Source organism: Oenanthe melanoleuca, chromosome 1, assembly GCF_029582105.1.
Source record: "Oenanthe melanoleuca isolate GR-GAL-2019-014 chromosome 1, OMel1.0, whole genome shotgun sequence".
NCBI classification, from domain to species: Eukaryota; Metazoa; Chordata; class Aves; order Passeriformes; family Muscicapidae; genus Oenanthe; species Oenanthe melanoleuca.
In genome coordinates, this window is record NC_079333.1 from 88566275 (window position 1) to 88593635 (window position 27361).

Here is a 27361-nt window from a genome sequence, read left to right on the forward strand (position 1 = left end):
GCGCCTCGGTGAGGCGGCGGTCACGTGTTGTTTTGCTCTTTAGTTGGGGCACTCGGTGCGCGATGTGTTACTTACGGCGAAACTCCCGCCGGCGCCGGCAGCAGCAGCGGCGGTCGGGGAACCTCAGCAGCGTCGCCGGTACTCGAGCCGGGGAGGACGCCGGGCGGCCGCCGGCAGCACCCGCTGCCTAGGGGTGACAGCGGAGGATCCTGCTGCGGCTCCGAGCACCGCGCTCTTCTGCGAAGGAATAACTTTATTTTACCTGCTTCCCTTCATCCTCCCTTTTTTCTTCCATTTTTTTTTTATTTTTTTCCTCCCCCGCGGCGCTCGGGCACCGGATCCGCTCAGCGTCGGCGACAGCAGCCGGAGGAGCCGGGCGGCGTTCCCGCCGCGGGGCTGGGGATGGCGAGCCCCGCTGTGCTGGGGCTGCTGCCCCCCCTGAGCTCCCCGCCCGGCCCCAACCTGAACAACAACAACAACAACAACCAGGGCGTCAGGAAGTGCGGGTACCTGCGCAAGCAGAAGCACGGCCACAAGCGCTTCTTCGTGCTGCGCGGCCCGGGCGGCGGCGGGGAGGAGGCGGGGGGCGCCCGGCTGGAGTACTACGAGAGCGAGAAGAAATGGAGGAACAAGTCCGGGGCGCCCAAACGGGTGATCGCCCTGGACTCCTGCCTCAACATCAACAAGCGGGCGGACGCCAAGCACAAGTACCTCATCGCCCTCTACACCAAGGACGAGTACTTCGCTGTGGCGGCCGAGAACGAGCAGGAGCAGGAAGGCTGGTACAGGGCTCTCACCGACCTGCTCAACGAGGGCAAGGCGGCCTGCCAGGGGTCCCCCTACCGCCACCTCGCCTCCCCCTTCTCCGCCTCCTGCGGCGCGGCCGCCGCCTCGCTGGCCGCCGCCGGCGAAGACCTTAACTACGGGCTAATCGCGCCGGCCACCGCTGCCTACCGGGAGGTCTGGCAGGTGACGCTGAAGCCCAAGGGCTTGGGGCAGAGTAAAAACCTCACCGGCGTCCACCGGCTCTGCCTCTCGGCCCGCACGATTGGGTTCGTGCGCCTCAACTGCGAGCTGCCCTCGGTCACGCTGCAGCTGATGAACATCCGCCGCTGCGGCCACTCCGACAGCTTCTTCTTCATCGAGGTGGGGCGCTCCGCCGCCACCGGCCCCGGCGAGCTCTGGATGCAAGCGGACGACTCGGTGGTGGCCCAGAACATTCACGAGACCATCCTGGAGGCCATGAAGGCGCTGAAGGAGCTGTCCGAGTTCCGGCCCCGCAGCAAGAGCCAGTCCTCCTCCTCCTCTTCCTCCGGGGGGGCCGGCGGGCCCGGCGGCAGCGGTGCCTCCGCCACCCACCCCATCACCGTGCCCGGTCGCCGGCACCATCACCTGGTCAACCTGCCTCCCAGCCAGACCGGCCTGCTCCGCCGTTCCCGCACCGACAGCCTGGCCGCCGGCGCCGGCAGCAAGTGCACGCCGTGCCGGGTGAGAACGGCCAGCGAGGGCGACGGCTGCCGGGTGGGCTCTGCGGCCGGCAGCCCCATGAGCCCGGGCCCCGTGCGGACCCCCCTGAGCCGCTCGCACACGCTCAGCGGCGGCGGCGGGCGGCAGGCGGGGAAGCTGCTCCCGGTGCTGGCCGGCGGCGGCGGGCTCCAGAGCAGCCGTTCCATGTCCATGCCCGCCTCCCACTCGCCCCCCTCCGCCACCAGCCCCATCAGCCTCTCGTCCAGCAGCGGCCTCGGCTCCGAGCCTGCCCACCCGCATCACCCGCAGCGCCCGTCCAGCGGCAGCGCCTCCGTGTCCGGCTCCCCCAGCGACGCCGGCTTTATGTCTTTCGACGAGTACGGCTCCAGCCCAGGCGGCGACCTCCGGCCCTTCTCCTCCTCCTCCACTGCCAGCAACCGCAGCAACACCCCCGAGTCGGTGGCGGAAACTCCCCCAGTGCGGGACCCGGGGGGCGGCACCGATCTCTACGGATACATGGCGATGGAGCGGCCCCCGAGTGGCCGCCTCTGCTACCGGCCCTGCCCCGACGCTGGCAGCGACAGGTGCCATCGGAAGCGGACCTACTCCCTGACCACGCCGTGTCGGCAGCGGCCCGCCGCGCCGCAGGTTTCCTCCGCCTCCCTCGACGAGTACACGCTGATGCGCGCCACCTTCGCCGGCAGCGCCGGCCGCCTCTTCTCCTCCTGCCAAGCCGGGGCTTCCCCCAAAGTGACCTACACCCCCTACCCCGAGGACTACGGGGACATCGAGATCGGCTCTCACCGCAGCTCCGGCAGCAGCAGCACCAATCTGGGCCCGCCGGCAGTGGGGGGAGGAGGGGGAGATGATGACGGCTACATGCCCATGACCCCCGGTGTGGCTGCGTCCTTAGGGCAGGGAAGCCGGGGCAGCGATGATTACATGCCCATGAGCCCCACGAGCGTGTCTGCCCCCAAGCAGATCCTGCAGCCCCGGCCAGGGGTGGGTAGCGGGTCCCCGGGAAATGGGAGCAGCTACAAGACCAGCTCGCCTGGGGAGAGCTCCCCTGACGATAGCGGGTACATGCGGATGTGGTGCGGCTCCAAGTTGTCTGTGGAGAGCTCAGATGGAAGGCTGAGTAACGGCGACTATATCAATATGTCCCCTCGGGACCCCCAGAATGGTCCCCAAGCTCCTTCCCTCACCCCCCCAGACTTCTTTTTTGCCCCTTCAGGGCATGGGTCCAGTGAGCCCCCAAAGCCCAGCTGCTATTCCTACAGCTCCTTACCCCGCTCATACAAGAGCCAGGGCTTGGCAAAGGACAGCGACCAGTACGTGTTCATGAACTCCCCGGGGAGGATGATCCCGGAGGAGGCGGTGTGTGGAGCCAGCCAGTTGCCTGCAGGCACCTTCGCCCCCTCCAGCCACTCGGTGCCTTCGCCCCTGCGGCACAGCCGGACCGAGAGCTTCCTCAGCCAGCGGTGCCAGCGGGTGGCCCGGCCCAGCCGCCTCTCCTTGGAGACCCTGCGGACGGTGCTGCCCAGCATGAACGAGCACCCTCTGCCGCCAGAGCCCAAGAGCCCCGGCGAATACATCAACATTGACTTCGGGGATGCTGCCGTCTACTCTCCCCCGTCGCTGCCTGCTGACAGCCCAGCCTCCTCCCTGGGCTCAGGCACGGGGCAGAGGCGCTCCCCTCTCTCTGACTACATGAACATCGACTTCGGGTCACAGTCACCCTCCCAGTCGGGCACGGTCTCAGTTGGCTCCTTGGAAGCTCTCTCTCCAGGTTCTTCCTCCAGCACCAGCCAGCCCAATGGGCGCTACCTGAAGGCGGCTGTGGAGGTGGCTTGTTCGTCCAGCCCGTCGGATGGTGCCGATTACACCGAGATGACCTTTGGCATGGCCACTACCCCACCTCAACCCATCGTTCAGAAACCAGAAAGTGCCCGGGTCACCAGCCCCACGTCTGGCGTGAAGAGGCTCACCCTCTCTGGGGTGGAGGCTTTCATTCTCTCCAGCCCTCCCCCAGACCCGAATCGGGGGGCCAAAGTAATCCGGGCAGATCCCCAGGGGCGGAGGAGGCACAGCTCAGAGACTTTCTCCTCCACCACCACTGTGACCCCAGTGTCCCCCTCCTTCGCACACAACCCCAAACGACACAACTCGGCCTCGGTGGAGAACGTGTCCCTCAGGAAAAGCGAAGGCCTGGAGGAGGAGCAGGGTAGCAGTCCCATGTGCCGGGAGACCTCGGCTGGCTTCCAGAACGGCCTCAACTACATCGCCATTGATGTGGTGGATGGCTCCCTGGCAAACTGTGACAAATCCAGGTTGAAAGCTAGGCACCTCCTGAATGGGGGCATCAATGGAGTAGAGATGAGCACCTATGCCAGCATAGACTTTCTGTCTCACAACCTGAAAGAAGCCAGTGCTGTGAAAGGTGAGTAGCTGTGTCTGACAGTTCCTGCTGTGCATGTTTGTGTTTACCATCACAAGGTTGTGTGTTGTGTTGAGCACTCTTCCTTTTGGCTTTCTTAAAGATCACTTTTATCCCTTTTTACATGTCCTGTTATAAGTAGTTTTGGAGGAACTTGGTGGCTCTTTGTATGAGGAAAAAGGTTTAATTTTGGAATATTTATTCATCTTTTGATACTACTGTGCTACTATTACGTATTTATACTTCTGGGTATCCCATGAGAAGCTGCTGTTTACACAGTTTCTATGTTTGGGCTGTATTCAGAGTTTTCTTAACTAAGATTTTGGAAAGGGTTTAGAAAATGTGACCTAAATAGTTTCTTAATGCAACTTCTAAATATTATTTAAAAATGTAAAATGATTAAGTTAAAAACAGGATTGTTTGAGGACATCAGATTACAGAAACTTGTCTCTCTAGCTGAGGAGGTCTGTAATATCAAATTGAGAAGGATAAATTTAATATCATGGTTTTGAAATACCTTATGTGTTGCAACAGTTTAGCAGCAAGTCATAGTGAGCATGGAATGTGAATTTAAAGAATGGAAATTCTTTCCAGAAGTCACTGTGTGCTTGAGCTATTGTATCCCATATTTCACTTAAGGGCCCAGCGTGTATTGGTGTGTAACAACAGTGTTCCAGTCGGGTGGCTCATGGATTGCAAATGTTGGGTGTCAAACTGAAGAAATCTGGAATTTAGTGTGAGAGAGAATTTCAATTTTCAGCATCTAGCTATTACTTTAATTAGGTGCTGGTTATTAGGTGCTGAGAAAAGAAGGAAAGAAACAAATTTCCTTCCTTCTCTTGAATAGTACTCCACCTTCTCTCAGTGAGTGAGGGTTTGTACACAACTGGAGCTGGTTGAGGAGGGCACAGACCAGCCAGTCTTTCAAGGAGGAAAAGTTAATGAGATATTTCTAAGGATTCTCCTGGATTTATGCAAGACGTGCTTTAATCCGTGTTTAAGGCTATAGCTGGGTGAAATGACAAGTATGTAGTATTTGCTTGGAGGTATTGTATTGCTTCTCTGTTCACAGCCCGTCGATAACAAGTGAGCAGCAGAAGCTTGGAAGAAGAAGATTGTAAACTTGCCGGGTTTTTTTTTCTTTTTTTTTTCTTTTTGTGTGTGTTTCCTTAGTAGTTAGTTGATTTTGAAGAAGAAAATGTTTTCTCTTTTGATAGGAAGTACAGGAAGATGGAAAAGATGAGAGATCCACGGTTTGCAGAGCAAGCTTTGAACCTAATTAAGACGAGAGGATTGTTGAATGCAATGTCAGAGTTTGAAAAGATGAAGGCTTATTCTGAATGACTGGAAGGGTTGAGGGCAGAGCCTTGTTTGTCTCTTGCTTTTAGTTTTGCTGGGGTCGTTTTCAGGATCCTTGTGGCTTGCCCGAGCCCGGTGCGGATGCTGCAGCCCCCGCTCTCCTTGGGATGGATGGCGGTCCCGGGCGCCAGCAGACCATCACGCCCCTTTGCTTTGCAAACGGATTTTTCGCAGAAACGAGGAGCTTGTCTTGAGGCACCTACAGCCCCGATTGCAGCTGAAGCCCGGTGTTGGGAAAGAGCTGTTTCCACAGCATTCCCCAAACTGCTGACCCTGGGGGGGCGGGCACCGGCTGCCGGGAAAACCCGGCGCGGATGGCGGCAGGCGGGAATGGGAGCGGCGGGCGGGAGATAAGGAGGGGGAAACGACCGCCGTCCTTCCCATCCTGTAAACAAAAGGATAATGCAGGGAACCCAGCCGTGTTAATGTGGTACACTGCGGAGAGGGCTCGCTGCTGCTGCTGCTGCCTGTGTTTGTCCAAGGACGGTTATAGGCTTGCCTTATTTTAATATTTAATCTGCATGTGTGTTTGTTTTTCCTCTTTCCCGTAAGCTTCTAAAGGCAGATCACATGGAGGAGTGGTGCGGGGAAGCTCGTTGGGATTGACCCTATCTGTAGGAGGTGGGCTGTCCTCTCCTGCACCTTGCTTCCCTGAGAAGGGTGCCAGCCTGTAGGGTGCACTCAGGGGTATGGGATGCAGGGATGCAGGGATGGATGGATGGAGCCAGAGTCAGGTAGTAAGGAAGAACCTCACCCCAGCAGCATCCTCAGCCAGCAGTGGGTTGGGTACCAAAAACGGGGCATCAGGTTAATTGCACTTGTGGCAGCCAAACTGGGAAAGTCACAGCGTGGGAAAGGAGAAACACATCATAAAGGACTTCATTGGCTTAAGTTTAATCAAATAATAAACTTCTGCAAATTTCCTAGTTTTCCTTTTGTTTTTCATTGGGATTTCACACTGAAGTTTGTTTATGGAAGGTCTTCTGCCAGTACGTAAAAAGGTCACCCAGAATTTTGCTAATGTATTTGAGTTTCAAACATTGTGATTTGGGAGGCTACTAAGAATTTAATGTTTTAGTGAGAAACATATTCTGTTTAAAGAAAACTGTATTTTGCACATAGACAAGACTATTTCAACAGCAGTAATTTGGGTATATTTGAGAAAATCTAATTCTGAAAAAATTGCTGATCTGCAGAAGAGAGCTTGTATAATCAGCATTGTTTATTTAGTTAGCACTTTTTTCAAACTTTGTTTTTAGCTACATTAGAAAAGTGAGAAGTTTTACTTCAAGAGTGGTTTCTAGTAATTTTAAAATGGAAAATCCACTTCTGTTTAATGTTTAGAACAGGAAACTCTGAGATACAGAGTATACAAACAAGCTTCTTGTAATTACTTTCTCAGAAAATTAATATTTTGATTCGTGCAACATACATGTAAAAAAACATTTATTGAGTTCTTCTTTAAGGGTATTGATTTGTGCAAAATGCATGTAAAAATCAGTTTGAGTTCTTCCTTATGGTCTGTAGCACTAGTTGTATTTTCATCTGGATAAATGTTTTAAGGGAAATAATTTGTATAATTTAAAGGTGGCTGGCTTTCACATGTAGTGAATTTCTCTGCTCTCAGTAACTTGCCTGTGTTGTAGGGAGTGCTTTGCTTTTGGAAATCTCTGTCCATATTATCCTGTCATGGTAAGAGCAAGCTGTTGTCAAAACAGAGCAGTTAAAAGGTTGCTTGAAGTTATCACTTCATTTACTTTTACTGTTCTCTAAAAATGTGCAAATGTTTAGGAGTTGGAGAAACAATTGCCTTCATCTGATACGTAAATAAAATTATACTGTTATTGGTGGGTTAAAACTTGTTACTTGCTGATAACTAACCTTTGTTCTTAAATTATGACTGCTCTTTGGCTTAGAAACGTATGGACTTGTGTATGGATTTCATTATTTATGGAATGTTTATATTCGTTTTTCTGTGAATTATTTATTCCAGTATATTTATGACAGATTACACTCAGCAATGATGTAACTTTTTATGATGGATCTTAGTCCTGAAGTCAAATAGGGGTTTTGTTTCTGTCTCAGTAGGGTTAAGATTTTACCCTTTGTGTGTAATCCTGGAATTCTTAATTTAGTTGGTGTATAGTAGGGAATTTTCCTTAATCTAAATCACCAGAGCGGGTTATCTTTAATTTTGTTTTCTTTTCCATTCACAAAGTGCTCTGTACTTTAACTTGTAAATGTTTTTAGTAGTTGCTCTAGTTTGCTAAGACTGAGCAGATAGTACATGTAATAATGCAAAAAACGTTGAGGATTCTTTCCCTCCTGTGTCAATTTCTTTTGCCTTGATTTGTTTGAAGAAGTCATCATCTGTAATGCATCTACAATCGTAATAAGGTGATTTTTGATAATAATGATCTTCATCTGGCACTCACTTTGTCAATTAGCTTTTAGTTTTGTGAGGGTTTTATGGTTGCACCTAAACAATAAAACAGCCTATCTTAATAAAACTCTTCCTCTGTCTTTCTAATGGCATTTTAGATTGTAGAAGACATAATAAACTTTATTTCCTTTTTCTTTGGGATTACTTTACACAATGAATTATATTACTGAGTTGTTTTTTTTACCTCCTCTTCATATGTCAACTGCCAAAAAGTTTTGGTTCTCAGAGCAACATGACAATGTTTTTCTGTTTAACAAAATTAATGCTAATTTTAAAATGACTTGTTAAAAGTATTGAAAGAACTATATGCTGTTAGAAATCTGTACATCTTTTCAAGTCTTTAAAATCGTTGTAGTAGTTTCTCTCACTGTCAAATTCTGTTAGAGCATCAAACTAACTGCAGAAGGAAGTGAGCTATTTTTAATAACTTACATAGCTTGAAGTTTTACCTCACACATAGAATTAAAAATTTGAAGTTTTCTTGTAAACACCTCAAAATTCACTTGCTGTCTTTCAAAAGGCACTTTGCAGGTATCCAGAACAAAATTGTTAGATCTAAACCTAGCATGCCACTTGTGAAACACAGAATGTAAACTGAAATAAACTATCTAGGATTAAATTAAACTTTTAATATTTTAAATTATGTTGATTATATGGGTGTCAGCTTGTTACAAGCAGATAGAATATCATGACATTTATTAGACTTTTTTTTTTTTGCTTTATACTTTAAATTATGTTTAGCTATCCTGCTCATAGAAAGAATGTCATGGTTACTTTGAGTCATTTAAGATAAATTGTTATAGACCAAATTGAATGGTGGGTTTGTTCTAAAATGAACCAGTACAGTCATTGCTCAAGGCAGAGGAAATGCTTAAGTTGGTGATTGCTTCTGATTACTTGATTTCTTTCAAGATAGCTGCAGAGACTAAGGTTCATTTGTAAGTAAGAAGAATAAAGGAGTATTTGAACAGAAAGAATATTAAGGCATATTTTATATGGTAGGGTTGAGTTTTTTTGGGTTTTTTGGTTTCTTTTTTTTTTTTTATGTTTTGTTTTTTAAGGAGAGGCTAGCATGTGTTTCTTTAAAGTTGATTTAGTTTTATTTTTAAATAGTGTTAAATACAGTGGAATGCTGAAGTGGTTTATAAGCTGAAACACAGCAAGCATCCACTGAAAACTTTAGCCAGTTACTGTATGTAATTTAACTTCCCTCTCTATTCAGCAGTTAAATGGCAGCATAGGTACACCCAAATATTTTCTGTCTTTTTCTCTAAAAGCATCATTAATATGTTTCTTTTTAAAGTAATAAACATCTTAAAAAGTGTTATATCTGTTGCTTTTTTATTCTGATTTTGTTGAAATAGAATATCCTTTTTATACTAGTTGTCTGTATGTTTTTTTTCTTTGTCCGTGTTCATTGTGTTAGTCATGGTATAGCAAATTTTGTGGAAGTTTGAAGTTGATAAACTATGTGTAATAGCAATTTAAAGTGTATATGTTGACTGATTTGTTAAATTGGGACGTGTAATTATGAGAGTTTCACAACTCTGGGTTTTTTTGTAGTTTCTTACAATGTTTGCTTAGAAGTTATCTGTGTATGCATGGAAATCAGTATTATCCCTTGAGTTTTTAGAAGATGGTGTGACCTCCAAAGTTCAGTTATGTTTTCTTTGTGTCTGTTGTCTGGCATGTAGTTATTTTTAAAGTTCTGTGCATATGTTTGTAGAGGGTCAAGTGTGTCAGCTTTGGAAAGCCAAGTTCAGCTCAATAGTCCCCTTGTTGCTGATTGTTGAAAACTCTGGCTCTTCAGCAGCAGAGTTTTCAAAGGAAAACTTGTTTGTTTGTTTTGTTGCTGTTTTGGGTTTTTTACACTTGTGTTTGTGTCAACTGCCTTTAGCTATCTAGCATGTGGGGCTTCTTGGATTAGTCAGTGTGCCAGGGCTCTGGAGAACCAGCAGCAGTAAACAGAAACAGCAAATGTGACTGCCCCCATTGTCTTTTAAATGCAAGGTACAAAGTACTGTGCATTTTCCCCTGCATCTCTGTCAGCTTTGAGGGAGCCAGGATTACTGGTTTAGATTGCATTTGCACTTTCCACACTAACAGGTAGAATGAATCCCCCCTCAGTTGCAGGGTTGTTTTGTAGTTAACACAAGCTTTAAGACTTGGGTATTACAAGTCTCATGCAAACCACAGAAAAATGAATGCAAAGATTTCTTACATCTTTACAGAGGGTCCCCTAAAAGTATTTATTGGTGTGTTAAAGTGCTAACACATCTAAGTAATATTTGAGGCTGGCTCAAAGACAGCAGTAGTTAGTAATCCCTGTGTAGCCACTTAAACAGTAATGAGCAACTTTCCTGAAGTATAGGTGAGCTATTTCTATGCTTATTTCCATGGAGTTATGCTATTACTTGGTAGCTGAGGTGACAAATTGGATACTAAACTGGGACTGTTTAGGAAAGATTTTCAACCTATGATGAGAAATCCTTTTAGAAATTAATTTAAAAGACCAAGGACAATACTTGGAGTTCTGTTCCCATTTTTGCTTTAAAAAGCACTTCAAAACATTGACAATTTTTTTAAATCAGTGATGATGACCTCAAATTCTGTACAGCTGTATAAAAAATAATAAGTTTAAAAAATCAAGTTCTTGCTCTCAGTGCAGGGCAAACACACTCTGGAAAGGAGCCTGTTACAAGGGAACAGTGGGGGGATACTTTCTGTAATAAACATATTTGATGGTAGTGTTTTGGTTTTTTTTTTTTGTTTGTTTTCAAATTCTCAATTGCCCATCTCAGTGAAATAAAAGTTCAGAATGTGTTTTTAATCTCAGTAAATCAATTACAAAAATAGTTAGGAAAAACAGCCCCGGCCACAGACCTAAGCCCCCACCTCTGATGGTAACATCTACACTGCAGAGGAGTAATGTAATAGCTTTATTGCATAGATTAGGAATGATTCAGTGTTTTGTTTACATTATTTGTCAATCTCTTCAGCATCCTAGAGGAGAACACTTCCTTCCTGGCAGATGGCAGCCCCAGGGCCATGCACCTGCCATTGCAAGCACTACACAGTAGTAATCTATCCCAGCATCGCTGTTGACAAGAGGCTAATGATTGGAGACTGCCTGCCTGACAGCCTAAACAAAATAGGAACATATTTGTCCTTCAGCAAGGGTCTGAGAGATCTTAGGTAGGACAGTCAGGACAGCATGCTGAAAAATTATAATGGGACTTGGTTTAGACCCCTTTGGTACTGTTTGTAGTATGAGCCACTTGTAAGATAACGATGCTTCAGGAAGCAAGCCGTGTCTCAGAGCAGGGATTTTCTGTTTCTGTGGCGGAGCAGGAGCTGGCATGTGTGAATAGCTCTGTGTTGGTGGGGGAGGTTGCTGCCTGTGCCGCTGCCCTCTGCGCGCGGTCGGGTGCGCTCGCTGGTAAATGGGGCCGGGAGCGCTGTTACAAAGTCAGAATGTCTCTAATTGCTTGAGTGGTGTCTTTGGTGTTTGCATAATGCATTCCTGTTTCAATAATTTGATTTGTAATTTTATGTGTTTTCGTTATGACATAAGACCACAGCCTCTATTTCATTTTTTGTTCATTTCTCTTACGTGTGCGTGCGCGTTGGCTTTTCTTCTTTGAAACTAGTGTGGGCGATGTTTCTAGGGGACACTACCCAAGGCAAGGGTATCTTTGAACTAGGCCAGGATGTTCTTTGCTAAATTTAAAAACTACCCAAATATTACCCAGAGTTTGTAGGGTATTAAGCAGGATTACATGACGCACGGATTAGACATTGTTGAGCAGCTTGTTTTTGTTTGAAGGGGTCAGAAATGGAGGCACTGGGGTTCTAGTGTGATGCCAAAATAGCAAACTTGCTGATAATCACAAACAGACGTAGTTTCTTAGAAACAGTAGAGCACTTTGGAGAATTTTCCAAGCTTTCTCCAAGTGATGCTTTAGTAGAATTTGTTTGATATGTGCTATGATAAATGTAAGGTACCAAACTCACTGTTCTATTGAGTTTCAATTTCCAAATCTGTTTCACAGGTACTTTAGAGTAGGCTAAGATCACCACTGTAAGTGCAGCTTGAGGCAGAGGACTTTGATTTTCTTCAAAGACAAATCAATAAATCATTCCAGTAACAGTGGGAAAATCACATCAATGAAATAAGATCTAAGCTGGTTTAGATTTGTCTCTTACATAGTGTCCTCTGAGGCAGTATATTATTTTGAAAAGTGTTTATGACTGTCATGATGTCTACCTCAGTAAACTGAGTGACATTGTCAGGGTAAGGTAGGGAATTGGAATTCTGAAAACTTTCTATTTTGGATTGGTTTGTTGGTGTTTTGGGGGTTTTTGGGTTTTTTTTGTGATTTGTTTGGTTGGTTTGGTTTTGCTTTGAATCTAGGCTTTTTCTCACCTAAAGTCGCAATATTATTTGAGCAAGACATAGGACAGTCTTTTGGGGGCTGGGTTAGGCTTAACTCTTATGTAGAAGGCAAGAGTGTTGAATAGTTGCTCAAGAACAAGAAAATGATGTTTTGGGTTTACTCTGCCTTCACTGATGGAGCTTTCATTCCTGAGCAATTAGTTCTGCCAAAATCAGTGAAATATAACTATAATATATAAATAACTATATATACACAAGTATAAATATAAATAAATTTATATATATAAACAATATAAATATATATATAAAAACTATATAATAATATTGTCTCTTTAACATAACAAAAAGAAAAGTTTTCATTGCTAGGATAGTATTGCTTTTTTTTTTTTGGATACCTACAGAAAAGTGACTTACTATATGGTTCTGTTTTAATATTAAAATGTCAAATGAAAATTCAGTAAAATAGGAGCTTTTAACTTTAACCTTGAATGATGTATTTTCATATAAATGGTAGATTGTGAGGGCTCTAAATAAATAAATAAATAAATAAATTGATGATACTTGGATGTGGAATGTTAGCAAATAGGATGATTTCCAGATATAAATGCACTGATGTATTTCAGCAAAGTAAGTGATTTCTAGTTTAGGTCCTCTCTTCCCCCACACTACTCTTTTCCCACCATTAATGTGAATATTCAGGGCTCAGTAAACTGAAAGGTTTGTAAGATATGGTAGCATGAGATAATATATCTGTTAATAAACAAAAAGGATCAGAACTTCATAGTGGTGAAATAATAGTGATTTTCAATAGAAGTCAGACTCAGCCCTCAGGAAGTAAATTGATGGACATTTATTTTAGTACATGTCCACTTGACTGTGTGAGGAAGTCGAAACAGCAGCTTAGATCTTGCAGCTTGAGTGAGCACAGTGGAACTGGTGTGCCTGAATGCAGAGAGAGCAGGACTGTGCTGTGAATGAGCTGTGTAGGATGTTGGGATGCCAGGCTGCTGTCTGATGGAGTCGTTGTGGGGTCATTTAGAGTCTTCCGAGTCTGAAATTATTCCTTGAGTCTGCTTCATCAGTCACAAACATGGCAAGCTTTAACTTGCCATACTGCCCATGTGGATGCTATCTTGTCATATTAAGAGAAAATGCTGCAATATTTTCTATTCCTCTCACTTCTCAGTAGACGTTTTCAATTTTCTCTGTTCTCATAGATTGGCTGTTGTCACTTTCATTGGGTGACAACATTTCAACCATAGTGTTTTAAAAACACATACTGGGAGTTATTTCCATGATATTTTGTGTCAAGTAGATTTGGGCTGGTATTCCACTTTGATAAAGTATTCTACTCTGCTGAAAAATAGCAGTGATTTAGTGCAGCTTATGCTGTATCCTTAATAAGGCATAGGAGAAACAGAATGAAGGTTTTATAATAATAAAAAAAGGTGCTGAAACTTTAGAACATGTTCCTAGGAAATAGTTATTTTAAGAAGGATACATAAGAGATTCAAAATCTCCACCCCTACTGGAATGAAGTGTATGCATCCTGTCTTTAGTCGGGTGTCTTAACCCCTTTATCAGGCACTCATTTTTTGCCTGACTTCTTGAGGGATTTTCCAGTTTGTTTTCTATGGGTTACCTGAGCAGCTGACGCTTTAAAACAGTGGACAAGAAGTCTTTTATTGAATCTTTATGTTAAATTTTATTGCAATCTTAATTTTATTTTTTTACCATGTAAACCCATTGTTTTATTGGGCTGTGAAGTGTCTTTATAGAAGTGTTTTGTGTGTGTGTATACCTGAGTAAGATCTTAATTTTGATTCTGTAGTCAAACATCTCAGTATGTCTCAAAATATATTAACTCATTATTTGCATCAGATACACATTACTTTCTTACTCCAGGTAAGAATTAACCTTATTTGTGCTTGATACATAAAAGCCTGTTGTCTCATATTTGGCAATTGTAAACTAATTCAGGAGCAAGAGGAACGTGTGTAAATTCTGTGATTTAGTTTAGGAAAAATGTAGAAAATAATTGGTACAGGATATAGTATACTGTAATTAACAGCCTTAGCTTCTGTCTTTCAAGTTTGAAGTTCTGTTTCTTCATTGAATCGTGTGCTACTGGAGGTTTTTTCCCAGTAGATGTGTTTTTCTTGGTATATATGGTGAGAATATTCTTTAACTTCCCTGTTTCTGGAATGTGGTAACTTTTAATTTGACAAAGATTTCCAAGATTTTTTGTAGCAGTGATGAGATATTAATAAGGAAGCTCAGAACCATTTCTCCTCTTTGTCGTGGACTGTCTTAGGTCCTTTTTTTGGCCATTTGTAACCACATAATATCTTTCTGGAATAGTAATAATTAATTGCTTCAATTAATTTTAAAGGTATTTTAGCTAAAAATAGCTACTGGAAATAAGGATCTCTAGTACAGTCCACAGACTCTTTTATACTGTAATTTGAAAAACTTTGATACAGAGAAACCAGTCATTTACAGCCTGTTCATGCTGGGTTTATTGCATATACCTTTTGTGGCCATGGTTATATGATTTTGTCAAAGACTTATTCCTGCTCTATAGGAAAGTGTGGTCTCTTGTCTCAAATGTAGATTGAATCTGAATTTTTTTTTAATGATGGTTGTTGGAGAGGCTGAGGTATCAAAGTGAAAGACACTCAAAATTGCTGTATCTCTTATTAGTGCCTCAGGTTGCTTGGTTGCTTGATGTTTTTCCTCCTTGTAAACAAGCAGCTTGTGTTTGCTGTAGAAATGTTTTGGTAGGATTGTTTAGCCTAGATGGGATGGGATTATTTGCAAGCTGAGGGAGGATATTACAATGGAGGCAATTTATCTGTGTTTTTCTTAATGGGTTTTGTGAAATTCAGCTGTGCTGGGATCCTGTTTTGGTCTGATGGACAGGACTCTAATTAAAAGGGAGAGGCTGCAGGTTAACCACAGGACATGAGAATCTTAAGGGACCTTCATGTATTTGTCATGAGTGAAGCTGCTTAATGTCTTCTGTGTTGAGATTGCAACTCAAGTGTCTCCAGTGTGTCCTAAGGGCCTGTGTTCCTGGTTTAGATTTCTAGGTGTATGGTGGTTCTCTTTCATCTAGCCAGTGCTGTTGCACTTTATGCAGAACTGTAATAATAACTGTGTAATCCCTATATTTGCACCTTAGGAGCCTACCAAAAGGCTCCTCTTCAAAGAAGGATCTGTCTTCTGTAAGCAGTCATTAAAAGGATGCAGATGCATTTTAAGTATTGAAGAGGCTGGTCAAAGCCAGACTTGGAGATCAGCACAAAAGCACCTCCTTTGACCATAGAGGGAGCCTATATGCATGGCATAAATGGAACATCTAACTTCCAGACATCTGCAGCCTGTGAGATCAACTTTGCAGTGCAGAGTCTTATTTTAAGGGAAAAGACTTGAAATAAGACTGATATTTTTGTATGTGGATCAGCTGGCATAGTTATGTATTCCTGCTTGACCTGGAGTGTGCGTTAGTTAGTTGATGATATATTGTACTTGTTCAGTAAATGTGAAATTAAAAGGGATTTGTGTTCTCCCTAGCTGTGCAGCTTCTGCACTGTTGGCTGAACACTATTCAGTATATTTCCTGGTCAATCCCAATATGTGATTTATGCAACAGTATCAGGGCCTTGGCACTTGCAAACAAATTTGGGCTTTTAAAGGTGCAGATGCCTCGGGGAAATACTGGCGTTCTGCAAAGCATTTCTTCATGGCAGTGCCTGTGATCTTTCTGTTCTAGAACATCATCATAGCTTTTTATAAAGTCTCAGCTACTGCATTATTTCTTGCAGGAAGTTATAGTTCCTTAAAAAGATGTCCTGGGGTGTTCATCACACCTATTTGAGATGTCCTAAACCGCTTTAAAGAGCTGGGATGCTGGCAGTAGGAGAAAATGCATGCAGGTTTTGATGTGCTGGAAAACTTCCCTGAAATTTAGGGGAATTCTCTGCTAAGGATCATGGGATTAGAGCCAAACTCTAAAGTATTCTATCTTAAGTCATAAAGATGGTTTTTAATCCATTTTATAGAAACAGTTGTGGCAACATAATACAATTTCAGAAAGCTGATAGTGTCAGTTATATAGTTGTGTGGTCAGATAAGTAAAATTTTTTTTTTTTTAGTGGTATATTGGTACTGGTGAGCCTTTTTTAGAAAAATAAGTGTAGTTGATTGCTTATAAATATATTTGCTGGCAACAAATGTGGGGAGCCATAAAATGAAACAAAGACCACTGTGTAAGAGTGGAGGGAGAGCAGGAAAAAACTGGTGAGACAGTAGAGTGCACCTCCATTTCTGTAAATATTTACTGACAGCTCTTATAATTACGAAAGAAAGTGCATCTTGCATGGAGCTAGTAATGGTGCAAGTAATTGACCCTAATTTTTTTAATCTTTTTAAAGAAATATCTTTGAAGCTCTGAGAAAAGTGCTGTGAAAGCACGCTGCTCTGAGAGCATAGTATTTTTCATACTTTAACAGGTTGGGTCTGCTGGGGGGATTGTGTTCGAGTGGCTGTTTTCAAGGAGACTTAGTGGGCTTCTGTAGAGTGATAAGTATTAAGGCTGAAAAAGGTGAAGATATTAAAATCAACAGGGATGGGAAATTAACCCTGCTGAGTTTGTGATTCTGGTTTAGAGAAAGTATTCACTGTGCCACGGGCTGCTAGTCTGCAGTACCAAGGAAGTTAAGAAGAGCTTGGCTCGTAGTCTTTAACAAGCTGGCTTGTCTTTATAGGTAAAGCAATAGAAAGTAAAGAGAACATTGTGTTCTCCATTCGCAAAATCCATATCTTGGATTTTGTATGCAGCTGCTTTTATTGTCAGAGAGTGGAAACTGGATTAGGGGAGAGTATAACCTGCTTCAGTGCAGCATTGTATTGCTCAGTTCACTAAATGGTTTCAGGGAGTGGTAATGTATTTTCATCATGGAACATGGTGGAACTTGTTGCCTAGCTTCATCTTTTCCTTACTTCTCTGTTGCTGGCAGATTCACCATTGACAAAGGTGAGGCCACAAAAGATTTCTAAAAAAAAGCATTGATAAAATTGGAAAATAATCCTTTAAAATCATTATCCTACTTCAGGTTGCTCAAGAGTTTGAAGTGAGGATGTGGCAAAAAGAGAAAGTGTAGGGAAAAGATTGCCTTCCTGTGCATGCCAGGTTGTTCCTCTTATGTCTCCCTTCTTTCTTCTTCTCTCTTGTGTATCTCCTGCAAGAAGATGCATGTCTCTGGACTTACCTCCTAACCTGGAAGTCCAAAAGCTGCAGTAGTCAGCTAACATTTAGTGAGTGACCCATCTAGTGTTGTGTTCATGTGCCAGGTGAGATGCCTAAGTGAGTGTATGTCACGCCAGGGGTCAGTGTCTCCTTGGTAAGCTGTCTGAAGGTCAGTTTCCAAAACAGGAGGGTGTTTGATGGTGAAAGCTGAGGAGAACCTTGTGTTTTACAACATGCTGCTCTCTGGAAAATAGATGTCTTCCTCTAGGATGCTCCTGTAAATCTGAAGCCTCTTTTGATACTGGGTGCCTAAGCCATTTGGCAGTGATGGAGGCAGGGATTAGTCTTTGAAAGAGTGCCTGGATGTAGTGATTCTGTCCCCCTCGCCACAATATTTGAGGCAAGACCACTGACCAGTGTTCAGTACCTTTCTGGCTGAAACAATATCTCAATCATCTTTTCCCCCCACCACCTTATGGCATGTCTTAACCATATATTGTTTGGTTGAGTGCTCTTGTTCTTTCTTACTGCAGCTGTTTTTGTGGAATAATTAGATATCCACTGTAATGGAAAGAGAGACTGAACATGACTTCCCACAATTTGCATGAGTCCTTATCCCTGTTTCTATGAATATTTAAATTTTTAATGTGAATATTTCTTCAATTTAACCAGTGGAAAAGATTGCTTTTTATACCAAGTGAGAGAGGGGAAAAAAACGTGCTTCTAAGCTCTTTGAGAACACTCTAAAATTGTGTTTTCAGGTATGTGTTTTCAGACTAGTGGCTCATGAGCAGTTCTTAGACTTTTGAATGGCAGTCAAGCTCTCATTTGTAGATCTGAACCAGAAGTCTGATTGTACTATTTTTTTCCACCTCACTGGAAATAGGACAACTAACTTTGATGGCATTTCAGTTGGCAGTTGTGAGAGAGTATCTAGCTCTGCTTCACAAGAACTCTTCTTCCTTGTAAATACTTGTTGACCTTGTTAATGACTACTGATATAAATTAGAATAGGCGCAGATATGCCTATGACATCCCAGCTGAGCAAACTTCCTAGCAACTGTAAAGGTGTATAAAAGTATATAATCTCTGTTCCTAAAATGAGTACCAAGTTGTATACCTCAGAGTTTAACATCTTTCAGAACTCTTATTCATCAGAGCCCAGTATAAAATAGGGCAGAAAAATTGTTGCTTAAAAGGCACTGTTTCTTTCTCTCCACTCTAAGGAGTTGGAATTGCTGGCTTCTGGGTTCTCATAGGGTGAGCAGATCAGAAATACAGAGGTGCACACAGAGTTTGGTAGAATTTAGCTGAGTATTGCCTAGTATGTGCCTTTGGGGCAGGCATGCTGATTCAGTTGTTGTTGTTGTTGTGTCTCCAGACATGGGGTTGGGTAGTTTAGTGTGTTAGTCACTGATCCCTTCCACCCTTGCTTTTTATCACTTGGAAGGTGAGCATGTTGTTTTGCAAAAATCCTGTCCCTTAAGAAACTTCCAGCCTCACTTTGTGTTCAAAGTGGTATTGCAGGAGTTCCCACATTGCTGGCAGGTGCACCTGGGAGAAGCTGTGCTCCCCTCTTGGTGTAGTGAATGGAGCTGTAAATTCAAGCCAACAGCTGCACTGAGGCCGTGTTTGTGGTGTTGGATCTTGAATCTGCACTGATATGGGAAAAGTGTGATGGCTGTAAGGTGAGAGGCAATTTTGCATGTATGATAATGGTCATCAACCAAGAGCAAGACTTGTTCCGTGATGGTTAAATGCTGTGTGTGTACTCTGGAGTGCCTCTGAGTGCCACAGACAAATCTCTCCAGTGGCAAATTTTCTATCTATCTTCCACATCTGCTTCTGTGTGTTTCTGTCCTTCCTACAAGCTCCCCGTGGAAGGGCAGAAGAACTAAACATTTTTATTTTCTAGCATATTGTTTGCTCAGAGAAAGCTGCTTGATTTTTGTTTCATTTCATGTAATGCTTTTGAATAGTTGTATACCCAGCTTGCACGGGAAGAGGATAATTGAACATATTTCAGATAGTACTATGTTGAGGGGTTTCTGTCTATTTTATTTTATTCCTAAGCATGGGATTAAATCCCATCTATACGAATTTATTTAATAGTACACATTGGCTGTAGCTCTGAAATTAAGAGATATAATAGCAGCTGTACTAAATTAATCCTGGGAAAAATGAGCATGTCTAGTTTCTTAATTTTAAATTGGAAGTGCCTGTATTTATTATAATTGATATGGAAAATGTATTTCTGGACCAGCACTATAAATTCATTATAATTGTTTGTAAGTTTAATCCTTTTATTTTCCACATAGTTAGTACTACATAGTACTACAAGATCTATAAGAACCTTGACAAAATTATATGAAACACGAATTACATCAAATTCTGAATTCAACTAAGCATAGCCCACATTCTCATCTGTACTTCTGCTATAGACTAAACTGCTTAAACTCCAGTGCAATATCATAGGTAAAATAAGTATTTATCATGCAAATATATGGCATCAAATACAAATAATTTTGGTTTTTAGTACCTATGGTTAAAAGTTGATGCTCATTAGAATCTTTGGGGGATTTGTCCATGACAGCAGACGAACATTTTAACCTCTTGACAGTATGCTTGGGCATGCAAACCCAAAAGGTATTTGCAGGTACTGACATGCAACATCTTTTTCCAGATAATCTAGCAGTTTGTTTCCCACTTTAAAAGTTAATCTTTCCCCATGGTCATATTAATGCAGTTCAAAGTGATACTATTCTAACCATTTGACACAAAAGTACTGTGAAGCCCATTTTAATCTAGATTACTGTGGATGCAAAATCCCGCTTTACTATTATAAAGAAATTTAGTGATTTTTTTAAAATTAATATTATTTGTAATGAAGAATCCATGTTGACCAGATGCTTGCTTATTAAAATTCATAAAACAAGAGACATATCTGAACAACATCATGTACTGTTTCTTAGTGGAATAACATATCAAAAGAGTCTTGTTACTTGGTGCAGCATGTTTCCAATTATGAACAACCATGACTTGTTTAAAAAATAAAAATAATGTGGCTTTTTCATTTCATGGTTTGACTTGTTTTTCTCATCAAATGTGGAAACATTTTTCTTTGCATATTATTTGTGAGCTTTTAGAGCATACTACTACATGTTTTCCTGCAAAGTGTTGGTAAAGTGAATGTTTAAGCTCTGTTTGAAACCTGTTCCTGTAAGAGTGTCTGTGCTCAGTTTATTTGGTAAGAGTAGTCCTGCTAAGTGGGGCATAGGTTCCCTGGAATTACTTGAGAAGAGCCATAGCTCAGCACGAGTTGTTCTGCTATCTTTACCTATGGTGTTAAGTACGGTATTCATTGTGTTGCTCAATGATAGTTGGAGCCAGGTCAGGATTTGTTTCCCACTGTGCACTTCCCAGTAGTGTCCCGGGTAGCAGCCAGGCTGCATCTGCATTTGGATGCTTGGCCAAGTCTGTGACCTTGTGATGTGTGTGCATGCAGTGAGGAAGCCCTTGGAGGCTGGCTGAGCAGCCAGACCACCTCTGCTGTCCGTGTCTGGTCAGCAGGAGTTCATTACCTTCAGGCCTGTGCTGTTCCTGCCCATCTGAGCCCCCTCTCTGCTGCCCTTGCTTGCAGACACAGCTGCTGTGGGCGTGGGGAGGGCACTGCCAAGGCTCCAGGCTCCATCCTGCGTGGTGCCTTTGACCCATCTCCTGCCAGGAGCCCAGCCAGCACTGTGCCTGGTGCTGGAGGAAGCTTGAGGGCTGGGAGGCCAGTGTAACCTGCTGGTGGAGGGTGCACTGGCCCTTTCTGGGTGGCCAGCAGCCTCGCCCAGGGCCATATGTCCTCTCTCAGGTGTCTGGTGTACCAAAGACTTGTCTGTGAGCGGGATTCAGTTCCTTGCCTTGTGCTGTCTAATGGCCTGGCCTGGTGCCAGCAGATGTACGTGCTGTTAACCTCCAGTTTGGTTCTATCAATGGGATTGTTCTTCCAGGAAAAGTTAGTTAGCAGAATCACAGCCTTAATCGCTTTGGCAGATGACATGGGGAGAAGAAACAAAGGGATGAAGCCAGAGTGATTTGCCTGGAGTCAGGGCAGAACCTGCAGCAGAGCTGGGGGTTCTGTGTGCAATGCCTGATGTGCTCTGGCAGTCACACTGCCAGTGGAATAAATTTACTGATTATGAATAACCAGCAACGTGTTTTGCTACAAGCCACATGAATAACTGTTTCTGCCTGTGTGCTTGTTAGCAGATGAGAATTATTTTTAGAAATTAAAAAAAAATGTATTTGCTGCTTAGTGACTTTGAAAATTAACAGGCAGAGTAGATCTTCTTTAATTGACTAACCATTGTGTTCTCTTCACAGTATATTTAGCAAGTCTGTGAGTATTTGGTAGTTTCATAGCAGTTTGTGTGTGTGTTTATTCTCTGATTTATTCCCTGAGAAGCACTGGTAGAATCAGATGACTTAAGTAGTTTGGAAACTTGACAATGATCATGCATGCTTTTCTTAATAAAGCCCAAAACCAAGAGGAAACCTCAGTATTGACACAGTGCTGGACTTTGTATTTTGACTAGTGCATGCCCATGGGGAATGAGGCTACCAAAGAATATGTTCATGCCCTGTAGGAATTTTGAGTTCCTGGATAAAGACGGTTCATACTGCTGTGACTTGCTGTGTGAGTGGAATGTTGACCTCAGGCTTGAAATAAATAAAAGATACTGGGGTAAAAATAAGCATGATATTGATTTTTTTTTTTTTTTTTTTTTTTTTTTGGTTAGTTTTTGGTTTTACTTTGACATGGAACATTTTTTTTTCCAAGTAGGCTTCCTCTGAAGCTGACATGGGTCAAGTGATAACAGTAGTTATTTTTCCTTTATGGAATCAAAGCTTATTCAAAATGTGATTCAAAGCTTAAACGTTTTATTATTGAAGACTATGTTTGGGGTGGTTTTTTTTAGTTATAGGTCATCATTATAGACTCATTGGATGATGTGTTTGTGTCATGAGGTCTTAGGCTTGTGCCCACACTCCTGTCATCCACCTACAAAACCATGGAAACTCAGTTATGGAAGTGCTTTGAAGCATCAGCCACTTAACCTCCTCCAGTTTAATTCTGACTGGACAGTGCCTGCTATACTGAAAGAACAACATCAGATAGACTCTTCCCTCATGTCTGCCCTAGACTGGCATACTTCTGGAACCATACTTCTTTGTATCCTTTGCATTTTTCACCAATTTCTGTATCTGAAGTTGAGGATTTTAATTTTTTTTAAATACTGTATTTGGCTTTCATGCTCATTCTCACTTTGGTGAATGGAAATCTATTTGTCGTGTTGGTTTCCGTTTGAAGGAAATAACACAGAGTTAGCAAACACAGAGTTTGAACACTTGTTTGCCTACATCATGCATCTGTGCCACTTCCCTGAACAGAAATGGGACAAAGAGGTTTAAGTGTTTCTCCCTCAAATGAAGAGGAACTCCCATCTGAGAGCTGTCCATCCTGCCCCATGCTCACCCATGCAGCCTTTGGGATGCTGTTGGCAGATTTGGAGTTCACCCCCAGATGCATCATAGTTCAAGTTCTTAATTTGAAACACCTGTCCAGAACAAACAATGAAAACTCATTTACTGAAGATTGAATGGATAGATTTGACTTAGTTTCTGATCAGAAGAGTGTCAGCAAGTGAATGGCATGGGGATGGGGGCAATGAGGCACTTTTGGTCTTGGCAAGCTATTAATTCATCTTAAGATGTGGCATGAAATAAAATACCAAGTCATATCCTAAGTATTTGATCATATAGTGGATCCAGTTGACTTCAGCAGGACTAATGCCTTAAGTAAACCTTAGCTGCCAGAGATTCAAAGCAATCTAACAAGTGTTACATATATGTAAGATACATCAGCCTTTGTTTTGGGTAAGCTTGAGGGAAAAGGCTTTGTATTGGTTTATCAGAACTTGTATGGATTGGAACTTGCACAGATGAGCGCTGGGCTTACTTTGACATCCATGTTTTGGATCTAATTTATTTTGGTTTTATGGTCCCAAAGGAATTAAAATCTATAGAACACTGACTTCTTGTATCAATACAGTCAAAACTATAGCCTTTTCTAAGTAACAGTGTTCCCAAAATGTTCCAAATAACTTCAGTTTTCAGAAAAACAGTGTAATACATCATGTAACTAAAATTTTCCTTTAAGTTGTAAACTTGGGGACAACATACAAAAAAGAAAATTGCTATAGCTATTAAATTTTGTTTTTTTTAATGGCCATGTTATCAAATTGTTTTAATGTTATGAATTATTAAATAATAATGTCCTTTTGTGAGGTAGGCACATACTATCCACTAATTCTTTGCAATAAATAAACGCTAAAGGAGTGCACTGCATTCTTCAAAATAGAATGGGTCTCATTGTAATCCGTTTCTATTTTACTGCATAATTCACCTTGACTGTTTAAAGCAGCTTTGTAGTCAGTAATTGTGAGAAAACTCCTTTCTTTTGAATACCTAAACATTTTTTTTACTTCTGGAATAATAATTGTTTAGTAAATCAAAGAACTAAATTAAAAGAAGGTTCTTTCTCTACTTTGCTTTTGTTTTTAGTTACCTTGACTTTAGGGAAGAAGTCAACTTGCTTTTTCTGAATCTTGTTTTTAATGTCTTGTTTTAATTTTGTAATATCCAGCTGACAAAAAATACAGAGTTAAACTTTTACCTATTTTCTCCAACCCCTTTTCCTTTCCACTGATGCAAAAAACTGTGATGGTCACAACTTGAGTGGAGGAGATTTTGTGTCAGGTTTTCCAACCCATTCTGTCCCCTGCAGTTTGCTGACCTGAAGAGCCTTAGCTGAAAGGTTCTGAAAAATGGAGTGGTGCTAGATTGGGAAATAATCCCTTCATTGCCTTTGCAATACCTTATGGTGCATACAAATATGAAAGCAATTATTGAATAGCTGTTTGTTTTTCCAACATGAAAACCTATTCTGAATAATCTGTGTTATTTTTTGTGTTGTCTGTATTGTGTGTATATATATATATATATATGAAATTGCAGCTTTGATTGACTTTCTTTCATTTTTCTTTTCAGAGTGAAGGAATTAGTTTTCTCATCATGACCTCAAACAACAGAGTACAACATTCAACGAAGCTGCTCGGCATATTTGTTTTTTGGTTTGTTTTTGTTTTTGTTTTTATTTTTTAATTTTTGTTTTTGGTAACTGAAGCTGCTTAACGTTTACTTTTTATTGTTGTTAGTGTTGGTCCTGACAGTAGTTTAACTGTTGTGGGCTAAACTGTACAATGAATCTGGGAGGAAGGGAAGGCAATCTACCTAACTCATTACCTGTCCATGGCATCTATGTTATCATTTTGCTGCTGTTTCGACAGGAGTTGGAGATGCTCTTTAAATCATAGGAACTTTTCTGCTGGCCTCTTTAACTAATGGCCAATGCCTTCATTTTCTTTTTCTTCAAGGACAGACTGTATTTATTCTCTGGCATATTAGGGGATTCTGTAACACCTGCTGAAGCAGCAAGATCTGGTATTTACTGGCATAATTTCAAGCCTACGACAGTACTACCTACCTCAGTTCAAAGTAAAGCCGGATTTGCAGTATTGGTGTACTACAGGAACTCCTTTTTCTCTGTGCTGAGTTTCTCAAGAACGGTCGCCAGCCTTACTGAACTTGCAACTTGTACAGCTGCTGCTGCTGCTGGGTTTTGAATCACTAGCTGCAGGGTTTACTTCTCAGACAAAGCCTAAGTAGGGCACTGAAAAGTCTAAAATGGGATGAAACTCTGTGAATCAGACTTGGACAGAGGATTCAGAGTAGTTAAAAAGTATGAAATGTATAACTGAAACAACATAAGTTAAAAACATCAACTTGTATTAGGGGTATCTCTGTACCTTTGACACAATTGTTTAATCCTCTCTATGTAGGTGTTTATGTAGGTACTTCAGATTGCAAAAGCCTTTTCTTCTATTTAAAAGCTCACTTTTGTCAGCTAACTGTTCTTAGCTGCATTTCTTGTAACCAAAAATCCACATAAGCATGCTAGGAATGCAGGGATGATAATGGGTATCTGGCAGATTCAAGAGCTAATGTTAACACAGTATTATCTTGCCATCTATAAGTCCTGATATTTGCCTTTTACCAAGAAAGCACCATTGTAGCTGCAGGCACTATTACAGGGAAGAAGAACCATAGCAGTCACTTGTCCTGAGTTCTTTTCAAGGCTAACTGTGCATCACATTCCCAGTGGCCTGAAAATCTGAGTGGTGTGGCAGCTACTGTCACAAAAGTCGCATACAGCTGTTGCACCAGACTAGCAGAATGTCATGTCATGCCACCTTGCTTCTCCTTTGATTGAAGTGTTTGTGTACATTTTAAGGGTACCCCGCCAGTGCCTGCTCTGATAGACATGTAAGTATTACTAAATTATGAGTTATGTGAGGCTCTTTCATTTTCTGTTTTTTTTTTTCTTCTTTAATCATTGTGCTTGGTGGAACCCGTACTTCACTGTTGACAATGCATTATCTTATTTTGGGATTTTTTTTTCTGAGGAAGACGAGAGTCAATGTCTTAAAACTACAATGAACGGCAATGCAGTCTTCCTGCTTACATGCTGAATTTTTAGAACTGAGGATTGTATTACAAGACAAAGATGAATGTAAACTAATTCCTTCCCTACTCCATGGTACACTTTATTTTTCAGTGTAATTTTTGGGATCTTAAATCGCAGCAATGCATAGGTTAATACAATATTAGATCTAAAATCAATTTAAATATCTGATCTGATGGAGTTTTTCTCTAATACTAATGCTAGAAATGGTTTTAAGACATTCTAAAATGCTGCTTGTTCAAGTCTGGAACTAAAAAAACCGGCATACCTTTGACATTTTCTTTCTGACCCCTCCTTGCCCCCCGCCAGCACTGAGTGTGGTACCTGCTGAATTCAGTGTTTTGAGCGCCTCTATTTTTGAATATCCCTCTGTATCAATTAAGAAATCATGCCACTAAAACAAATGGCTAAACTGCATACAGTAACTTTAAAAAAGAACCAACAAAAAACAACAACTTGACAAAATAAGAAAATATTCTCTATCCTGTATATTTCAGAAAGGCATATGCAATACTTACATTCTTAATTTAGTTTACAGAATGGAACCAAAATGTATAAATGTTATGTTTGCTAAAACTTCACGATGTATATTGGGTCTTTGTACATTTTGCCTGACTTACCTTAAATTTAAAATATTTTTTGCTATATAACCTTAACAGTTATTAAGCAGTGTTTTCTTTTTGGGTACGTATTGTTTCTGGATATCAAGATGTTAAATATATTTCTTGCTATTGTGATATGACAAGAGACTTAACTTATCTTGCTGTGTCTTCCAATGTACACGCTGTATATAAGGATAAATGTGATGCTGCTGGAGACCAGAATAAATGGAACTAGAGTAGTGTATTGTATTTAGTCTGTATTGATCATGGATGCTCTCCTTAATAGCCATATGCAATAAAATACGTTATTTATGAAAGGAGTAATGTTTTCATGTGCCTGTTTTCTCTAGGGGTGAAGTGGATTTTTCTGGTTGTTTACATGAGTTTATTCTCTTTTGAATGGCAACACACTTTCTGTGAATAAATCTTACTGCACTGCACTTAATTGCTTTCCTTTTAACTCCTGAAACATCATTAAATCATTTTAAATCTTGTTTAAGGATAAAACTGTTGGTTTTATAAAGTAAAGTTTGGGTATTTGAGGAAATAACTAGGAGAAGAAATCATCTTAATTTTTAATTCCAGTTTTAAAAGTGAGTGGAAGACTGTGGGAGTCCTTCTGGCAGCCTGTTTGGTGAGAACAGCCTTGCCCTATAGAAGCTGTATAGTCACTTCTCTGGTACAAGGAGAGTGGGAACCTAATGCTATTTGTAGTTGTCTCCTGCTGCTGGTTTGCATGCAGGGAGCCTGGGCTGCAGTCTGAGACACCTCAGG

At 42.0% G+C, this 27361-nt stretch overlaps 1 protein-coding gene across 3 annotated transcripts; it reads left to right on the plus strand.

Annotated features, from left to right (window-relative positions):
• Positions 1-27017, plus strand: IRS2 (insulin receptor substrate 2). Of its 3 annotated transcripts, none has more exons than XM_056489340.1 (2): positions 1-3911; positions 24459-27017. In XM_056489340.1, exons 1-2 carry the CDS (start codon positions 403-405, stop codon positions 24463-24465), a joined length of 3516 nt encoding a protein of 1171 aa, XP_056345315.1. In that variant the 5' UTR covers positions 1-402; the 3' UTR covers positions 24466-27017. The 3 variants fall into 3 exon arrangements, with proteins under 3 accessions (XP_056345315.1, XP_056345325.1, XP_056345305.1); XM_056489350.1 differs by having other exon boundaries at positions 1-3907; positions 24452-27017; XM_056489330.1 differs by lacking the exon at positions 24459-27017 and adding an exon at positions 5122-10414 and having other exon boundaries at positions 1-3907.
• The last annotated feature ends 344 nt before the right edge of the window (positions 27018-27361 follow it).

Coding starts and splice junctions, on each gene's coding strand:
- IRS2 (XM_056489330.1), top strand. CDS start 403: ATGGCGAGCCCCGCTGTGCTGGGGCTGCTGCCCCCCCTGAGCTCCCCG. Junction 3,908..5,121: donor AGAAGCCAGTGCTGTGAAAG/GTGAGTAGCTGT, acceptor CTCTTTTGATAG/GAAGTACAGGAAGATGGAAA.